Source organism: Crocuta crocuta, unplaced genomic scaffold, assembly GCF_008692635.1.
Source record: "Crocuta crocuta isolate KB4526 unplaced genomic scaffold, BGI_CrCroc_1.0 scaffold465, whole genome shotgun sequence".
NCBI classification, from domain to species: domain Eukaryota; kingdom Metazoa; phylum Chordata; class Mammalia; order Carnivora; family Hyaenidae; genus Crocuta; species Crocuta crocuta.
The window spans coordinates 802,715-822,811 of record NW_027528912.1 but is presented as its reverse complement, the minus strand read 5'-3'; the positions used below and the strand labels follow the sequence as shown (position 1 = coordinate 822,811).

General features: G+C 37.1%; 1 protein-coding gene across 2 annotated transcripts in view; it reads left to right on the top strand.

The window, feature by feature from the left end:
- The window catches only part of PCMTD1 (protein-L-isoaspartate (D-aspartate) O-methyltransferase domain containing 1), a 72,996-nt gene that overhangs the window by 34,431 nt on the left and 18,468 nt on the right, over positions 1–20,097 (top strand). Inside the window, exons 1-3 of one of the 2 annotated variants that reach the window (XM_077757096.1) lie at positions 8,732–8,814; positions 13,707–13,899; positions 19,367–19,538. In XM_077757096.1, coding sequence (XP_077613222.1) covers positions 19,485–19,538 — 54 coding nt within the window. In that variant the 5' untranslated portion in view covers positions 8,732–8,814; positions 13,707–13,899; positions 19,367–19,484. Of the gene's footprint in view, positions 1–8,711; positions 8,815–13,706; positions 13,900–19,366; positions 19,539–20,097 lie in introns of those variants that run through there. The other variant, XM_077757095.1, reaches the window with a different exon arrangement.

The window sequence follows — 20,097 nt, the reverse complement described above, 5'->3', positions numbered from 1 at the left end:
TTCTTCTTATTTTTTTTGAGGATTTTTTTTTCTTTTTAGGCATTACAAAAGGCTCTTGGTATGTGCTTTATTTTGGGCTCTGAGCAAATCTGTTTTGAAAAGAAACTTTTATTTCATTTAGGCTACTCATATTTTCTGAATTCAGTAAACCTCCTCACCGTTTAAACTGTTGTTTCTTTGTCCTAGTTAGGCCTCTGTGCATCTTTGCTTCCCACATTCCCTCTGTATTGAGTTGTCATCACTGGTCTTTATTTTAGGGGTTTTCCTCCCTTTTTTTTTACTTCTGGTTGTGGAGTGAAAGTCATTACTAATCTCAGCCATCTCTTTGTAAACCATTAGACCATCTAAACCATTTCTACTCCCTCTAAAAATCAGTACCCCTGTGTTTGTGTTTATGGGAGAGTACTGCTAATTATTATAGGGGAACAAATAGTAATACAAATATCAAATATTAGGAAACAGTGCAGGGTTTAGAAATTTTACAGAGTTTTCATAGCAGTACCTAGTTATGTTTCCACATACTGTTCTTCAGAATTCTTAGGGCAGTACCCTCAGTGGTGTGAAAAATCTTAGGTGGTTCTCTGCGGATGTTGAGTTTTTATTTATCTTCAGGATTAACTGTCGCCAGCCCAGATTGTCCTTGTACCAAATACAGTTAGTCGATCCCTATTATTTGTGAATGTGCTGCTATTTAAAATTGACTTGTAACTCTTCAGATCAGAACTTGGTGGCTTTTGAGGTCATTTGTGCACAAGGGCAGAGGAGTGAACAGTTTGGGTCACTGTGCGCAGGTCCCCAGCGGGGGTGGGCGAGGGACAGCTCCGCCTTCGTGTGGCAGCTGTCTTGGAGAGGAGCTTGGAGGACGGGGAGGGGAGGGGGCCGTGCAGCGCAGGCAGCCGCTCTGCCTCTGGGCCTGTGTTTGGCCCCTCCTCGGATGCTCTCAGGCAGATAGCTCTTCATACTTTGGAAGCGCGTTTTTTTCTTTTGTAAAATAAAGCCAATAAACAGGCAGGTTGAGTTTTTAGGTTTTAAGATTACAGTCTGTCTAAAGTATGTTGTGTGTATGTACGTGCTTCCCCTGCTAGCAGTGGTGCAGCGTTGGGTAATACAGTGTCTGCTGAACTTTGTAGAACATAAACTACTGTAAGTTATGAGTGTCGACCCTGTATTTCAGAAGATTACTAAAGCTTTCTGAATTTGTCTCTCTATGTGTAAAATAACTTGTGAATATTTCACAGTGTAGGAACTGGTGCCAGTGGAATTGTCTTCCTCTCCCCCCTACAGTTTTCCCTGAGCTGAGTTGGTTGGTAGACTGAGCAATATAGTTTAGAGCCAGAGGCTGGTCTGAGTCAGCAAGGCTACTTGGCCTGCTGGAGTTCCTGATCCCTTCTAGAACCTGTCTTAACATTCTCTCTGACTGTGGCTTCTGCAGGGTCAGCTCAGCTACCCTCCCACACCTTTGGCATTCAGAGATTCTTTCCCTGGATTTCAAATCTCTTTCCATTGCCTTTGGGACTTTCCTGTCCTGTTATGGAAACTTCTTTGGCTTTAGCATCCAGTGAAGGGTGGATCTTTCTTCTGTCTGCAGGCACCATCCATATACAGAGGAGTCACAGTTTTCCAGCACCAAGGCCTGTCTGCTCAACTGTGGACACTCTTGATTTTCCGGGCTGTGCTAACACACTGGGTACTGAAGTATGTGGAGCTTCCTTACTGCATGTTTCTTCAGTGTGCACCAGATTCCAGAAGTTCAGCCTGTTTCCAACTCAAGTCATCCTTTCTTACTGTGTCCCACACAAGGCAGACAGTTCAAGTTTTCTTCTTCCTGTTGTGTTTTTCATCCTGGTGAAAGGTAGTGTTTTTTCCTACCCCACATTCTTTAAGCTGGAAACGTGAACATCAGACTCTCTTCTTTCATTAATTATATTTTGTGGAATAGGTAACATATTGGTAGGGTGAAAAAAATCGCAAAGAATTAAAAGGTGTATTTGAAGCGGTATTCCATTTTCCCCCATTTTGTCTAGTTGTCTCTCCACTTCAGGAATAACTTCATAAAGCCTGGGACACCTCTACTTTTGCATAATACTCACATGATTATAGGGAGAATAGTTGACTTGAAGTCATAATTTCCGTAGGTACATAAAGGAAAATATGTATTGCATTTTAGAAGATTCCTATCATAGCTAAAATTAATAAATTTCTTTTGAATGGAATGTACTTCCCTCAGTCTTCTGTGGAATGTTTCAGTCTGTGGTAATAACAGATAAAATGGATTTGACATATACTAAATGACTTTTGCCAGTAGACTTTAAATGAAGACATGAAAAATATACATTCTAGGTTTTGCATATATCATTTGTTTTAGTTGTGAACTTTTTAAGTTTGGGACCATAGATACATTTTTAGGCTTTTTTATTCCTTTAGTGATACTTGTTACATTCAACACTGGTAGGTGCTAAGGATACAGCAGTGAATAAGATACATCCTGTACACTTGAAATTGCGCATATCATTTCTGAACTCGCAGTTGAAGCCTTGTGTCAATTTCATTGGCCCGTTCTTCATTTAGTTCACTATTTGAATTGTCACCATGCTGGCCCTGGTGTATCTTCAGGTATTTCACAAATGTCCAGTGGAATGAAAGAGATGCTGCAAATTGCTTCCAGGGGAAATGGTTATAATAAAAAGAATTAAGATCAAGATCTAAAGCTGTTTAAATTAGCTTTTAAAACTTTTTTGTAGGTGAGCACGTTTTTTTTCTCAGTTGATTGACTTTACTTTGGTAGAAACTTAATCTCTATTTTATTGTTCCACTGTAGATGTGTGAGACAGTCCGAATTTACTGTGAACGTACTAGACTCAAGTATATTATTAGCCTGTTGGGTGGAAATATGTAAATGATCTGATTGTGACGCCTGTTTTTGGACACGTAGTTAAGGGCTTGGATCTATTTTCTATAACTGTTTAAGCCAACATGTTCAGATTTTGTGTAAACATATATCTATGATTCGAGTGAAATAAAGAAAAATAGCACTTAATAAATCCATCATCAGCTGAGAGGAGCTCGAGGGACTGGACCTGGAACTTTCTGGAAAAGTTTCAAGATTTGCTTCATGAGGCCTTTCGTAAACCTAGAGAGTAGAGGACTGAGCCTCTAGCCTCGTCTCAGGTATATCCAGCTAGCTTCAGGGTGCTTATGTGAATGTGGCAAGACTCGGTAAACTTGACCATGTTTCCTTTTCTTTAAGGCTCTCTTTTTGTATAATGTAATGGGATGGAGAAACCGGAAGAAGTTAATTTTCTTAAGTGGCAATACATGAGATCAGTGTCTTTTGATCTAGTCTTTTGATTTTTTGTCAATTCCCTTTACTCCCCTTTCCTGGAGGTACCTTTGCACTATGTTGTGTCTCTTTGTTCTACCCCTAGATGTTTACAGAGGAATGAGATCTATTCTGTTGCTTACCTGTTACAGTCTCTGAATTCTTACAGAGTTGGTTATAAGTCTTCCCCCAAATGCTTTATTTTATACAACTAAAATTGGTAACAAAATCTCACTGGAACTTATTAAGAGATGTTTTTACATTATGTGTTTCAGTCGTCATTGGGAAACTTTATACTAGTTTCATAGAAACCAAATAACTGATTCACTTGCTCCCTCTTGTGGTAAATACTTGGTTTTATCCAACATGCTTTCATGGTAGTTCTTAATTCTTGGTAACACTTTACCAATGAGAACAGAGATGTGGATAGTAGTCCAAAGAGATTTTAAAAATCAGGAGGATGGGGCTAGTGTGCTCAACCTGGGCTGTGTGTAAGGTTATCTGTAGGGCGTAGGCCACACCCCAAGAGATTCCCTTTCTCTCTCCGGGGTGGGAACCAAGCATTTACAGTTTAATCAAAAAAAATTTTTTAAATGTTCATTTATTTTTGAGAGAGAGAGAGAGGCAGAGTGTGAGCGAGGGAAGGGCAGAGAGAGAGGGAGACAGAATCTGAAGCAGGCTCCAGGCTCTGAGCTGTCAGCACAGAGACTGACCTGGGGCTCGGACCGCCGAACCATGAGATCATGACCTGAGCTGAAGTCAGACGCTCAACTGACTGAGCCCCCCAGGCACTGCACTAAGAATTTACAGTTTACATCAGATTTAGGGGCACCTGGGTGGCTCAGTGGGTTAAGCATCTGACTCTTGGTCTTGGTTCCAGGGTCATGGGATCCAGTCCCGAATCAGACCCTGTGTTGACACAGAGCCTGCTTGGAGTTCTCTCTCTCCCCCTTTCTTCTGTCCCTCTGCGACTTGCTCTCTCTCAAAATAAGTAAATTTAGTTTAATCTGTTTTAAATATAATTGAAACATTGCCGGGTATGCAGTCAGGGTTGAGAACTTACAGGTATAGTTTTGCTTCTATGACGAATCAGTTCTATACACAAAGCGGGGGCATGTTATAATTTCTAATAATTTTTACCACCTTGCACTTTACAGTTTGTGAAGCACTTTTACATAATTTACCTGATTTTCCTAGGAACCCATTTTATGCAATAGGGAGACTTCCCTGGGTAAGTGACTGGTCTCAGATTATACAGCTAGAGGAGAAACCAGGATTGGAAGTTAAGACCTCTCACTTTAAATCCACTATTCTTTCCTACCACTCTGTGGAATGAATGTAGATCTCAGAGTTCTTGGTTAAAATGATGGATCTTAAATTAGTTCATTTTGAGAGCTCTTCTAGTTACATATCATGAAATATTTTTTGCCTTTAGCTGTGTTCTGTATATTAGCTTTATACAAAATACTGAAGGCACTGAAGATTTCATTACAACATTGTGTGAAGCCTTCTGGATTTTCCTGGCCTCCCTCAGGCCAGCTGTACTCTGCATAGCAGTCAGACAGCCTTTTGGGGTGCCTCAGAGAAGGAAGCTGCAGTATGGAGTGTCACGTAGGGTCAGCATTGATGTAAGAAAGAGATATCACTATTGCATAGACACAGAAGCCTAGTAATTATCGACCTTTACGTAACATACAAGCTTTGATTATTGACCGATAGATGATAAATGAGCTAGATTAGATCCAACTATGACAAAGGAAAAATAGTCTCTAGATTTTATTGTATTGAAATTTTATTATATTTGTTACTGCTCTTAAAAAATCGGCTTTTCTCAGCCTTAAAAATCGTTTCTAATATTGGATACCTAGGTTTTCCCTTTTTTATTTTTAATGTTTTTAATGTTTATTTTCAAGATCGAGAGAGTGAGAGAGAGAGAGAGAGAGAGAGAGCGTGGAGCGGGGGAGGGGCAGAGAGAGAGAGGGAGACACAGAATCTGAAGCAGGCTCCAGGCTCTGAGCTGTCAGCACAGAGCCCAACACGGGGCTCAAACCCACGGACTGTGAGATCATGACCTGAGCCCAAGTTTGACGCTCAACCAGCTGAGCCACCCAGGTGCCCCTAGGTTTTCCTAATAGCTATTTGTCTTAATTAAACTTTGATTTCTGTGTATATTTCTATTTTTTCTTTAATGTTTAGCTATTAAAGATAATGGTCAACTGTATAAGTACTTTTATTTTTTTAATATGTATTACAAAAAAATGAATCCTTTATTATTTTACAGAAAAACCTCTTCATATTGGCAAATGCAGAATAGAATTGGGAACTAGTGAATACAAAGTTACATTTATTTATACTTTATCTCTTAGATGGTGCTAGAAAGCATTGACATGCCCTCTTTTGGATACTGTTTCTTTTTTTCAATTGTACCTTTCTGTTAGAATTATTTTATTAATTTGAAAATCTGAAGACTATTTTTTGTCATCTCTTTGACTAGCCTATTATTTTTTGATTGAAAAAGTTATATATATGGGTATAGTCTTGGTACTTTAGCCAAAAGGGTATAATGATGGAAATGTCTCCTTTGCACCCTAGGTCTCTGAGTCCCTTTCCTTGGAAGTAGCTGTGTATGTATTCTTAGTTTTCTAGGTTTTATTTTTCTGTTCTATTTAATATACATGTCAAATATGAGTTGTAATAAACAGCATCACACTACATTTTCTATCAAATGTTCTAGTTGTATATTACATTGTCAATAAATGAGGTATTGGTGACATTGCTATTTAAGTTCTGTCTTTTATTAATGCATTCTTTTAAACTTATTCTTAATATGTTAATTATACAGCTTATTAGTGGTAAAGATATGTTTCCATGTTATCTAAATTTTGTTCATTAAAAAATCATAAATGGCATGTTTGCACTAGATGTTACTACATAATCTATTCTGCATGTCTGTTTATGGTATTGTCAAATCCTTTATATATTAATGAAATGGTTTATGCCAAGGTAATGTGAAAAATAAGTTTTGTGGGAAACATTCTTAAGTAATTTTCTAAATGAACTTTAAGCTTATTTCCAAAAGTTGCCACTTTGGTTTTAGACAATAAGCAGAAAGCCCGGAAAGGTAAAAGAGACTTAAGTGATTAACCACCTATGTAGTCCCTTTGAAATAGAACTCAAGGTCAGACTCCTTTTCTTAAAGCAGTGTAAAATCCTGAATAGGAGCCTTGATTTCCAGATTCTTTACTTGACACGTTATTATACAGACTTACGCATTTGGTCTTAACAGGACACTTCAGATTCTAGCAGTATCTTATGAGAATAGCAATATTCTCATAAGAATTTTGATTAGTATAACTAGATGCTTAATGGATAAAAAAAATGTAGAAGTTTCTGTTTTACATATTATGGATCACCTTAAAGCGGTAAAAGGAATTCATCTCATAGAACAGTATTTTCCTTATGTGCATAATGTTAAGTAATTGTGATTTGAGTTTTTTTAATGAGGAAAACTTTATTCACTGTTTCCTAGCATTCTTTGTTTCCTTATGGAAATTCAAGTTATTAAAGTATTCAGATTCAGTATAAATTAAAAACAGATGTCCTCAAGTATTCTCTCAGTTTATTTTGCCACTTTTATTTTTGAAAACCGGTCATTTTTGTTTATGGTAATAATTAGGAATTACAAGAGGNTCTCTCAGTTTATTTTGCCACTTTTATTTTTGAAAACCGGTCATTTTTGTTTACTTTATGGTAATAATTAGGAATTACAAGAGGTTTTTTTTTTAACGTTTTATTTATTTCTAAGAGAGAGAGAGAGAGAGAGAGACGGCATGAGCAGGGGAGGGTCAGAGAGAGAGGGAGACGCAGAATCGGAAGCAGTCTCCAGGTTCTGAGCTACCTGTCAGCACAGAGCCCGATGCGGGGCTCGAACCCACAACTGTGAGATCATGACGTGAGCTGAAGTTGGACGCCTAACCAACTGAGCCACCCAGGTGCCCCATAGGAATTACAAGAGGTTTTAAATGATATCAGGTAGGATGTTCAGATTTTCAGATGGAGACCCAACTGTTCGACTATATGGAGACAAAAACAAACATTTAAGATTGCATCAAAAGCATAAAAACATTGCAAAGGGAGTTAATTCTACTTGTACAGTTTTGATGGATCAAGTACCTTTTTATTTAACTGTATCTGAATACATTTTTCAAGTAGAATGAGTTTGTTTTTTAATACTAATCAAATGGAATATGATACAAATATAGTACATTAAAGCATTATCTGACTTTGGCATGAAGACAGCATCCAAATATTTTGGTTTAGCATTTCTAGTTTAGGTAGTTGTAGATCATAAGCTGTTTTTTACCTCATGTGCCCTCAAACATGATAATTGATGACTGATTTTTTTGTTACTTAAAAAATCTTAGAGGTCAGTAGAACTCCACAACATATTGTATTTTAATGACATTCATTAGGGGGCTATCTCCAGGTAATTAGTTCCTAAGATACAAGATACAGAAATAAGTACATGTAAGATAGGGAAAATACATAACAGATGTTTTTTCTTAGGAGACCAATTTCAAAATAAAAATATAACAGAAGTATAGAGTAGAGAACTCTGGCTCAGTTTTGGAAGTTAAAAAACAACTAGCCTACCTAGATGAGATAGTGTGTTACATTCGTGTGCATCACAGGGCTGGCGGAAAGCACAGTAGCTTCAGGAAATGTGGGCCCTGTTGGTCATGTTCTCAGAGTGTTCCAGGGTGCCACCCCAGTACCGTCTCCGGGAGCTCAGAAAGCTCTCCTTTTCTTCATTCCTAGAATGCCACTCATCCATGGTGATGGGTGAAAAGAAATGCTAAGTGAAGTGTGAAATGCTGGAACAAAGGAGTGAAATCTGCTCTGCTGTCCTGCCTTCTGATGGCCACATTCTGCTAGACATTGGGAGCTCCAGAAGGCATAGAATGGAGGACCTTGGCATGTAGTGGGGTGGTGTGAGACATTTGTATAGTAGCCACGTTAGCCCACGGCTTTAGGCATGTCAGAATTACCACATGTTTAAACAAATAACAAATGAAAATGTAATATTAAAGGACTTAAAACTTTGTATAGGAATATGTTTATTTCTTTGTCAATATTGTCCTGACAGATAAGCTCCTCTCTTGAGAGAACTCTCTGTAACTTAGTCTTTTTTGTTTTGTTTGTTTTTTTATTTAAAGCCATATACATAGTTAGTTTCCTTTCAGCCTTTTAAATCTGGCTAGCGGATGTTCACGCCTTCTTTAAATGCTCCTGTGGTAGATAAGTGAGAAGAAGTTAAAAGAACTCTGTAAAGACATATTATTAACATACATATATGTATTTTATAAAAACGCTGCTGCTGCTACAATTGCAGGTCCTTTTGGAATAAATCATGGGATTGAGCTTCATTCAGATGTGGTGGAATACGCCAAGGAAAAGCTGGAGAGCTTCATCAAAAATAGTGATAGCTTTGATAAGTAAGTACTCACATCTATAGTTTTGGTTTGAAAACAGTTGATAAGTAGATGTATATGACATGTCTGTTCCTCAGTGCTGTTAATTCATTGATCCTGAATTGCTCAGTTGAATGCAGCAAAAATCAGTGTGGTATAAAATGACCGAAAAAATTAAGTTAGAAGAATTATTCTGTGCTCTAATTCTTGTTCTGTGTAACTTGATAGCAAACGTAACTTTTAAAACTGTTTATTACTGTCATTGTATCCGTAGGGTAACGTTCCATTCATTAAAAGTCACATAAGTGCCTTTTCTGAAAGTACAATGTAAAGATGCCTGGCATTAGAAAGTACTGATCTGGAACTGGTTTTGTACATTTGGAGCGGCAATATAATAGTTCTGCCCTCTTAACATAGGGTCATACCTGTTAGCATCCCAAGGACTTTCTTAAAAACATTCAGTTACCTTGTAATATAACTGGAGTTAATTACCCTAGAACTATATTGACGTATTTTGTGATAGGGTTGTGTTTGAGCAATTTCTTTGTAAAACATTGTTTTGAACTCATACTTTCCCTTAGAACAAATGTCGTGCAGACTTTGGTCCCTAGCCCGGCTGGGGAGTCTTCTCCGTGTGCAGCATTCCTAAACTTCAGCAAGGATAGTACTCTGGGGCAAGGGTGTCTTAGGCTGAAGTCCACAAACTCTGCGAAATGATGTAAAATTTGAGGGCATTTATATCTTCCAACTAGTCATGTTTTCAAAGAAAGTCTTAAAAAGCTTAGAACACTAGCTTAGAACCCAGTCACCTTCTGTAGCAGAGTTTTAGTACAAAACCAGGGTTCTGACTCAGCTTGTTGGGAGCGGGCCTTCCTCACTCCTCTCTAGACCCTGGCCATGACCATGGAGATGAGGCACTTGGGGGTCTGAGTCAGAGCTCAGAGAGAGTTTTTGCCTTGGGACAACGCCACCAAGGAAGCAGAGAAGGCCCTGTGAACGTCTGGTGGGGCGTGTTTTCCTTTTTCCTCCCCTGCTTCGCCCCTCTTCTCCCTCCCCCTGCTCTTTGCTTTACTCCCCTTCCCTCTGCCAGTGTGGACCTGTCCTCTGGCAGGTGGCACTGGATTGGTTGGTGAACAAGAAACTGATCTGCTGCAGAATCTCCGTGTTCTTGGGAAGGGAGGTGTCTGTCCTGGCTGGATTGTAAGTGGGATACGAAAGAGCTCAGGCAGGCAGGCTTGAGGGAAGTGGGACATGTTCAGGTTTCTGGTGTTCTGGAATTAGTTCAGTGTATCTGAACAAGCCATTTGAATTTTCTGCATCAATTTGTGGAGCTCCATCCTTTATCTTATTTATGCTGGTCTTTACAAATAATTAAAACGTAATTCACATTTGAATCATTTTTCAATGCTTACCGGGTTGGTTCATATTCTGCTTTCAAGAATAACATGTTGTTTGACAGAAAAAAAAAAATAATAGTTTTTAGCCCAAGTTATTTTATAAGAAATTGGGATTCAATTTTGCCATTGTTTTGTTGTCTTACCATTTTGTCTGTTTGATGATTTGTAACATGTTAAGATGTGGACAGGAATATTTTTATATGGTTTCTTAGAACCATAGAATTTTGGCAAATTTATTGAATTCCTGTTTTATATATTTTGATGGTGAAACTGTACACGTAGGACTTTTGAATGTGTTTGAACTTGGAAAATACAAAAGTAGTATTAGTAAAAGCCAGTGTTTAAGGTCCATCACAAGGTCTAGTATCACTAGATAGTAATACATCTATCATGCACCAGGGACCTGAAGACTCTCATACAGGTATTGACGAAACTCAAGTTCAGGGCTGACAAGTGAGCATGGCCCGGGGACACAATAAAATATGTCATCATTTAAAGCATTTCTATGTTGATGTAATTAAATATCAAATAATCCATAACAGATAAGATTGAAGACTATATATATTTAAGTGTCTCAATTAAAAAAATTTTTCTAAAATTGTTTTCATATAATTATAAAAAGATTAACTTTCCTTATACTTCCTGAGTTTCTTGTTACTCTGTGATAGTTTTGTTATTCATAAAATGATGATTTCTAAAATATGGTGATAGGACTCCTCTAAATGTTATTAAGTTTTAATGGTCTGATTATTTTAGTTGAAAACAATCAGTCAGACTTTATAACACAGTTGTTTTTGAAGTGTTGCAACTTTTTAAAACATTCATACATTAATAAACTAGTCTAAAAGAANGTCAGACTTTATAACACAGTTGTTTTTGAAGTGTTGCAACTTTTTAAAACAGATTCATACATTAATAAACTAGTCTAAAAGAGTTAGTTCTGGAAATACTATCTATTTTGGTTTTCCGGTAGTGTCCTGAAGTATTATTTAAATATTTCAGATGATAAAAACTATCTTGTATCCGAAGAGTACTAGGTTCTGGGAAAATGTTTCCGTTTGTGTAAAGTAGTGAGTGGTTGGATGAGTAGTCAAAGTTGATGAGTTCTCATTGGGCTCCTTTTTTTTGGTCTTTTCATATTATTTGGTTTTGGTGACAGATTATAAGGATACAACAGTTTTCTTTCTGTCTTGTGGTTTGATGATTTCTTTTTTTTTTTATATTTGTGAATGATATTTCTATTTATATTAAATTTTTTGAATTTGGAAAAGTTGCTGTGCAAAGTGATTTTAAAAATCCCCTTTCCAAGACTCTTAATTATATTTAGTTGTATACAGGTCACCAAAATACATATTTTAACTAATAGAATGTAACTCTGGAAAATTAATTGCTCTTTATGTATTCCTTAGTACCAGATTATTCTTGATTATGTGTAACACAGAATAGGTAGCTAAAATGTAATACTCTTCCTTTCTTATCCTATGGTTTTGGATCCTTTTTTTGGGGGGTTGGGATCTTTTTTTAAATCAGTCCTTTTTTCAAAAGTGTTATGTCACTTAAGATTTATACTGCATTTTAAAATTTTCTTATGTCTGTCTATTGGAGATCATAATGAACTCCAGTAGAAGTGGGGAAAAAATCCATAAACTACTTAACCTTAAAATATATAATGTAAGGTGATCTTGTAAACAATATAAATGTGTGTTTTTGTGTGTGCTTTATAAAGTAAGGTTGGTTCCTGAGTCTTGAAAGTAGTATTTCTTCTTATAGAAGAAAGTATCTTTATTATAACGTATGTATTTTAAAAATTTCTTTCCATGCCTTACTCCTATGTCAGCAAACTAAATAATTTGGAGAGGCTTCTTTGAATTTACTGTATTTGGAAATGGGCGTGAGGGGGGAGCTCTCTTGTGTGGTTTATCCCTTTGCTCTACTTACAGTGTTTCTAGATTCGCTGAAATTCTCTTATAAACGTGACGTTTGATTTCTAGCGTCCTTTAGAATATTGGCAAACTTTTCCAGTGAAGGACCAGATAGTAACTACTTTGGGCTCCCTGGGCCAAGTGGTCCTGTTAGCAACTACTCAACCCTGCTGTAATGCAGATGCAGCTGGAGATCCTCTGAGCGGGAGTTCTGGGGACACTTTGTTTACAAAAACAAGCAGCGAGGTGGATTCGGCCTGTTTGCCGACCCTTGTTCGGTCTTCACACAAACTCTTCAGAACAGCTTTGTGTTAGCCCACTCTGATCTAGACAAGTCTTTGGGCCTAGGTTTTATTACAAAGCATACTTATCCTGTTCGTTAATGAAACTCACCTACGGTGTGAGTTACATTTGGCAGGAGAGATGAGTGAGAGAGGCAATGCAGTCCTCAAATGCAGTGGAGGTGTACGTTTAGTTAAGTGCAGATAGTATAGTCTTTTGTGTTTTAAAGATTTAATTGATTTATGGCAAGTCTAGTGGCCTTATTTTATTTTTAATTCTAGGTTTGTGTTTCATGTGATTCGATTTGCCTTGGAAAAATGCTTCTGTATCCTGTCAAATTTATGACTAGAATAGTCCTGCTTCATCTTTAAGAGAATTATGGCATACTTGAAGTAGTTTTGCTGTCTGTAAATATATATTCAACATTATTTCACAATATTTCTCAGATATTTGAATATTTTGATACACTAATAATGTTAAGATGGTAGTTTTATAACAATTACTACAGGTTGTAAACTGTTTTTAACCATGACAAACATTCAAATGGTGGTAACAGAAGTGCTTGAAAATAGTCATCAGGGCTATTTATCAGTTATATATTTTTAACATCAGTTGAGAAACAGCAGGGGGGAAGTTTGATGGCTTCAAATACATTGTTAGGAGAAGAAATTCTTGTTGAAATACTTGAAGGCTCACTTTTATGTGATGTACCTGTTACATTTCCTATAAAGTGTTTAGAGCTTGGTTTTGATCCTATAGATTTTCCGAAAGCTTTCAATGAGAAAACACTGTATTTATTTACTCTTAACACTTTGCTTTAAATAATGCTTGAAATTATTCTGAGATGAGATTGATGCAGTTGGAAGGGATAACACTTGAAAAGGTAAAGTCTTTGCTTTTTAAATTTTATATCATTCAGTAGCTTAATTATTGATTGTAAGAGCTTTTGAATGGTAAAACTGCATTTGGAGAGCAAGAGATAATATTTCCCTGGATTTTTCTTCCTAGTGGAAAATTCTGAGGGTTTATCTTGTTTTAACTAAACAGTCATAGCTCTTACGACCCAAAATGTGTATTTTGACAAGTGTTTTAAGAAAAACAGGTTTCTGTGATTCATTTGGCAGGTTGTTTTGGATGAGGTCTGAGAACAAGGTAGGATTCTTTCCTATGACCTTCAAATCCTTTATTCCATTGGAATAATTGTTTAAACTTTCAATGACAGCATCCTGTGGCACACGATAAACTAGGTGTGCAAATTGTCAGCCCCCCGCTTCAACAGTGTATTGAAGGGGAATGTTGTTTTTTCTACTCTCAGTCAGCTCCTAGAACCTAGACTATCCGTCTAAGAGGCAAGCTGCAGGGCAAGGCTAGGTCACCCTGATCTCCTAGCAGCTTATCAAAAGAATTATATGGGCAAGTTGGCAAGGTCCCTGCTGTGAAGGAAATCATCTGTCCGTCTCCAGATGAAGATATTTCAACACGCACCTATAAAGAAAACCACTGCTAAGGTAAGTGATGAGAATCCCAGTGTTATTTTGGGCAAGTGTTCATGTTGTAAGCCAAGATAATGTGCTCCCTGTTTTCCCACAAATGATTTCCAGTGTACATTTTAGGAAGCGCGTGCCAGGTAGTTTTCCCTCTCCGCACAAGAGAGTCTAAAAACAGTAACTAGATTTTCAGATTTAAACCAACAAATGACTATAAGTCTAAAGGAATAAATGTGTAGTTATTATGCACATTTCACAACTGTTTGTACACAGATAACTTATATAGTTAGATGTAATTCAGTGTGGTTTAGGAGTATGAGTCATCTCCATGTGGGAAATTTCGTTTTGGAAATTTTCTTCAAAGAATAAAAAGGATTGCTACTTTTCACTTTACTAACAGAAAAATTTTAATGACTTTCTTAAATTAATAAAAATTAGAGCAAAGCACACGTGAGCCATCCTTTTATGACTAAAATAATAGCCACGTAGGAATTGCCATTTTGGTTCACCTCTTGCCACCCCCCCGCCCCTCAGGTTTCATATAGTATTTGATTGACGTGCAAAAATGGAATTTGGATTTTCCTTTTCACTAATATGTATAGGTCTGTAAATAGTGTAGTACTATTTTGTAATAAACTGAAAACTTGCAGTGAGTTTATTGCTGAAGTCTTCCAGATTATAAACAGATTGTATTTGTGGATTAAAACATGTCCTTTGCCTCTACAGAGGTTTGTGGGAACTTAGGTGAGATGTTAGGTGAGACGCAGCTCTCCGAAGGTAGCCAGAGCCTGCGGGGGAAGTGTTTCTGTTATTTTCCTGTTTGCATCGGAAGACTGAATGGGAGTTGCAATTTACTCTGGTGACACGGTAGCTACCATCCATGCCTCCAGTCAGTCGTCTCGCTCTCTGTAAATACTGCCCGAGCGTCATCTGACCCTGGTGGGGGCACATCCATAAACATATTGTTAGCCGTGGAACTGGTGTGAGTTTATGTATGGGAAATGCTGTTATAGAAATAAGCCACGGTTTTACTGTTAGAATACAGAATGTCTGAGATCCTCCAATGTGTACCTAGTTAGAAAGACTAAAGCTCATCTCTTAAGTCCTTTNCCTTTTTTTTTTTTTTTTTTTTTTAGATATAATGTATAAACTAATACGCATTTTGAGAATTGTTTTGTGTTCTTTACTAATGTGAAGGATTCATGTATTACTGGTAGAAAAGGTTAGGCCATAGTTATAATTAAGAGTCTCTAGATGGGACACCATTTCTGGTAGATATGTTTTCCTAAAAACCACTAAATTGGTAGTGTTATTACAATTTTTTTGGTAATGGGTTTGGCACATGAATTTTATTAAAAAAATTTTTTTAATGTTTATTTTGAGAGAGAGAGAGAAAGAGAGAGGAGGGGCAGAGAGAGAGGGAGACACAGCATCTGAAGCTGGCTCCAGGCTCTGAGCCCGATGCGGGACTCAGATTCACAAACCATGAGATCATGACCTGAGCCGAAGTCAGATGCTTAACCGGCTCAGCCACCCAGGAGTCCCTGGCATGTGAATTTTTTGTGTTCTAGATGTTCTAGTGCCAACATTTGAAGACATTACAGTGTTCTCAGTTTTACTTATGTCCTTCAAATTTTACTATGTTGTATCTAGAAAAAGTCCAATCCTTTTGGAACATCTCAAGTTCAGTTAAACTTTCAGATTTGAGTATTCTGTTAAATAAATGAATCTGACTATGTTAAATGAAAGTGTAAAGATCTCATGTATTTGTTAGAACATATATTCGATTTGCATTAGTACAAATTTATGGATTTGGAGATCTGGTCTTCATTACAATGCTCCTTTGTATTTCTCTCTAAGTGAACACAAATACACATGTTCTGATCTGCATTACAGGGGGAAAGCATTAAGTCATTTTCCTAAAGTTAATGGTGGCTTACTTAAGATCTTTGGAAAGGCCCAAACAAATACCTTTCAGTTATAGGACAGTTGATTTATTCATTAAAGACAAGGATTTTTAAAAAATTATTTGGGTTTTGCCTTTTTTGGCATTTTGAGAAAAACTGTCTTCTGTAGCATGAAGTTATAGCTTTTAATAGTGACCAATTTAGTAAAACAAGAACCATCATACTGATATAAAAAGGGTCATAGGCACATATTTTCTCTATCTTTCTGGGCAAGTTTCTCTTCTAGTCCTGAGATTTTGGGGGTTCATATTCAAAGTTGTTAGGTAGAAAAGTTGGCAAAGCATTTATGTTTTTTGTATAGTTCTCTTAGTAAATGTATTTTGAGGACTGTAATAAGTGATGGAGATACATTTAAAATTCAGAAGAAATATTCACAGAAATAGCAGGGAATACCAGGAGAACGCTTCAAAGGGAAGACTTTATTAAGGAGAAAGTATTTAAAGCTCCTAGTTACAGATTATAAGTAGAAGGGTATTTGTTTAGTATCATCAGTTTATGTGGCTGTTGAAATACACACACCCCTAAACACATAAATAAAAGAAATATTGAGCTATTTTACATTTATTTTGGACTAAGTCTTTGAAATCCCATGTGAGTTTTATCCTCACTGTGCAGCTCAGTTTGGACTAGCTGCATTTTAAATGCTCAGAATTCACATGTGGCTTGTGACGACCATCTTGGCTACCTTGAGGCTGTAGATTGTCCTGTCTCATCTTGCCATTTCTCAGGGAGTGTTTCTCCGATTCCCTAGGTCTGTCTGTTTCCTTTCGTCCTTAGTCTTATGGAATCATATTCCTTTCCTTTAGAGCATTTATCATAGCTGTAAATCTGTATTTGTGAGATTCTTTGATTCTTGTCTCTTCCACTAGATGTAGGCATGAGTGTTTCCCAGTCTGTTTCCAATCTTTACACACAACTGGGGCTCTATAAATAGTATTTCACTTAATGAATTGTGCTTATTAGTATAAGGAAATTTGGCCATAATCACACACCTGATTTTAGAATCAGGCACTAAATTATTTCTAATTAATTTGCTGGGATTAGGATGTATAAACTGTCACTAATCTGAGAAATGGTCTTAATTGTGAGTTATTTACTTATAATGGTGGTGTCCTAAGTAATAGTTCTGTAAGCTATCATGTAGTTATGATAAGTAGGAAGCTTTTTAAACTGTAAGCATATTTTTGAGTTGATTTAATAGACTTGATAAAGAGGTTTAATAATTTAATTTTTAAAATACAAATTCCCTAAAAATAAGACTGGCTTAAATTACTACAAAATTATTTAATATGAATTTTTATAAGAATAAAGATTTCTAGATAGACTTCATTGAAAATAGTCTAACTTTTTCTTGTTAAAGAATGCTTACTCTGAGTTTAGTAGAGTGATTAAACCACATGATCTATAGTATCTTATACTTAAAAGCCAAGAAACTATATTTTGGCCATATTTTAGGCAATCATAGGTTGTACCATAATCTTGAGTTCAAAAGGAATTTAAGCCTGACCCTAACCTAGGTAACTTTACCCTTTTGTGTCCACCATGCTAGTAGGAAGAATGAGATACTGTTAGAGTTAATAAGATTTCATTACTAAAACTAATATTTGAACTGTGTCTTGAAGGGATGGTAGGCATTTATGAAGGGAAGAAGAGAGGAAGCGTATTTCAGTCAGAGGAGCAGCATATACACAGATACAGGATTTCCAAACACTTTGTACTAGTTCCTCTAAGCAACTAGAAGCACACACAGTTGACCCTTGAACAACATGGGTTTAAACTGTGCCAGACCACTTAAATGCGGATTGTTGTATGGTACTATACATGTGTTTTCTCTTCCTTATTTTCTTAATATTTTCTTTTTCTCTAGCTTACTTTATTGTAAGAATACAGTATGAAATACATGTAACATAAGAAATGTTAGCCATCTGTTGATGTTGTCATTGTGAGGCCTCTGGTCAACAGTAGTTGATTAGTAGTTAAGTTGGGGGGGGGTCATAAGTTATACTCGGATGTCTGACAGCAGAGAGGGGTCAGCATCTCTCTTGTTCAAGGGTCAACTGTAATTCAGTTTGGTTACAACATAGTGGGGGTGGGGGGAGAGCAGTGGGGGCAGGCCCAGGAAATGAATCTGGCAGGACAGCTTGACGGGAGAGTTCTCAAGAGCCCCGTGTGGTGCTCTAAGGAGCTTCACCCTGTCCTCTGCAGTACGGAGCAAATGAGGGGAGAGAGACCTGGAAGGTGGGAGCAGCCAGGAGGCAGTTACAGTGAAAGCAGTAATGAGGCACAGACTACCCTCGGGAGGGGGTATGGAGAAGAGAGTGTACACTGATAACTCATCCCACCCCAGTCCCTCAGCCCTTCCCACCCTACTCCTAACCCTCCACTAAGAGACAGGGGACTAAAGATAGAGCATAATTCTGGTAACCTCTTCTTTAAATATTAGTAAACATAGCGTGTCTGGTTTTTAGCGAATTTTAATGAAAAGTTGTTATGTAATAAATCTACTAATTACCAAAGGACAGGATATGTTTTACAAAGTAGAAATGATTATGATTCAATCACTGTCATTTTTCACTGCATGCTGAAACTTTTAACATGAATTATTCCATCCTCAAATAATAGCCTGATTTTTTCGTGTGGTCATATCAACGTTAATCAACTTAAAAGCAAAAATATATTCCATGAATTAGTTTTTTAAAAGAGTATATGTTTTATTAGTGCATTGGGGTTTTAATTAATGTTCTATGTTAGAAACTATTTGCAAATTTGTTAAAACTTCAGGAATAAAGTAGAAGTCTAAATAGGATAGTTTGTAAAAGCTTTACCTACCATGAGCCAACACTGTAACCAGGAGCGAGCAGCCTGGATAAATGCCTTTGCTTTGAAACCGTCTCTCCCTCTATTGCGTAGGGCGATCACAGGGGCCAAAGCACCAGTCACATCTCAGAGTCCTGTAACGCAGCTCTGCTAAAATCTGTTAGGAAGATCTCCCTAACCATAGTGGTTGCTGAAGTGTGTGGTTGGGACACTGGTGTCCTTTCCTGACAAAGCTTTGCCACTGTTAGCCACAGCAGAAATGTCAGAGAAGGCTACTGCACGGCTCCTTCCCTTTGCCGAGGGCCCATTAGGTGTTTGTTTTTGTTTTTGTTTTTTTGGAAAGGGCAGTGGAAGGTGAACCTTTTCTTGTTTGTGGGACCCTTGTGATTCTCATCCTTAGTATATATCATTTGTGGGGCATCACAAGATTGGTATCGAGAGGAGCTTTTCCTTATATTCATTTTTTTAAGCCCTAAGTGAAGTTTCAGTATGGCAAAAAAAAAAAAAATTGGTTGTTTTAAAAACATGTAAAATTATATTATTGGTAATAAAACAATGTATTGGAGCAGTTAAACCAAATCTCACAGTGATATTTTGTCCTTAATTTTGGTAACTTCACTATTTCAAAGAACTGGATTGTATTAAAATTTTCAGGTCTAACCTTTTGTTTAAATGAATTAAAATATATTTGTGTTTTCATGCAGATTTGAGTTCTGTGAACCTGCATTTGTGGTTGGTAATTGCCTCCAGATAGCATCTGACAGTCATCAGTATGATCGAATTTACTGTGGAGCTGGTGTCCAGAAGGACCATGAAAACTACATGAAAATACTACTGAAGGTCGGAGGCATTCTGGTCATGCCTATAGAGGATCAGGTAACTTCCAGTGTTCTTTGCTTAAACACGTTAGTTTAAGGTGGGAAATGTTGTATCAGTGAAAAGTAGGTTGTAATTTTTAAAGAAGGAGTACTCTTCACAGATCTAGCTATAAAAAAACAAAACAAAACAAAAACCCTTGAAACAGACTCTTGAGCCAAAGCAGAGAAGAGATCCTTATACTAGGCTTTGAAGAGATATTTGCCTTTCAGCAGAGCTTAACCTGTGTGGCGTGTGCCAGGTTGCTTCCCCCACAGGCTTCTTACCTGGAGCTGTCCCATTGAGTGTGGTGGTCTCTACTTGCTGCTCAGTCCCCAACATTCCTTAGTTCTCTGAACATATGAAAAATAAATTCTATTTGGGATTCGGTTTGGACTGCTTAAATCCGTTAAAGAAACGAGTAAATGTTTAAATCTTCCTTTAGTATGACACAGACTCATTTGAAATATTTTTTCAATCATTTGCCTGCTTTCCGTTTGGAATTATTAGATATAGTAAATATATTCAGAAAATGGGTGGGTCTTTCAAAAGGAAATTACTTTAAAAATTTAGAAAACTG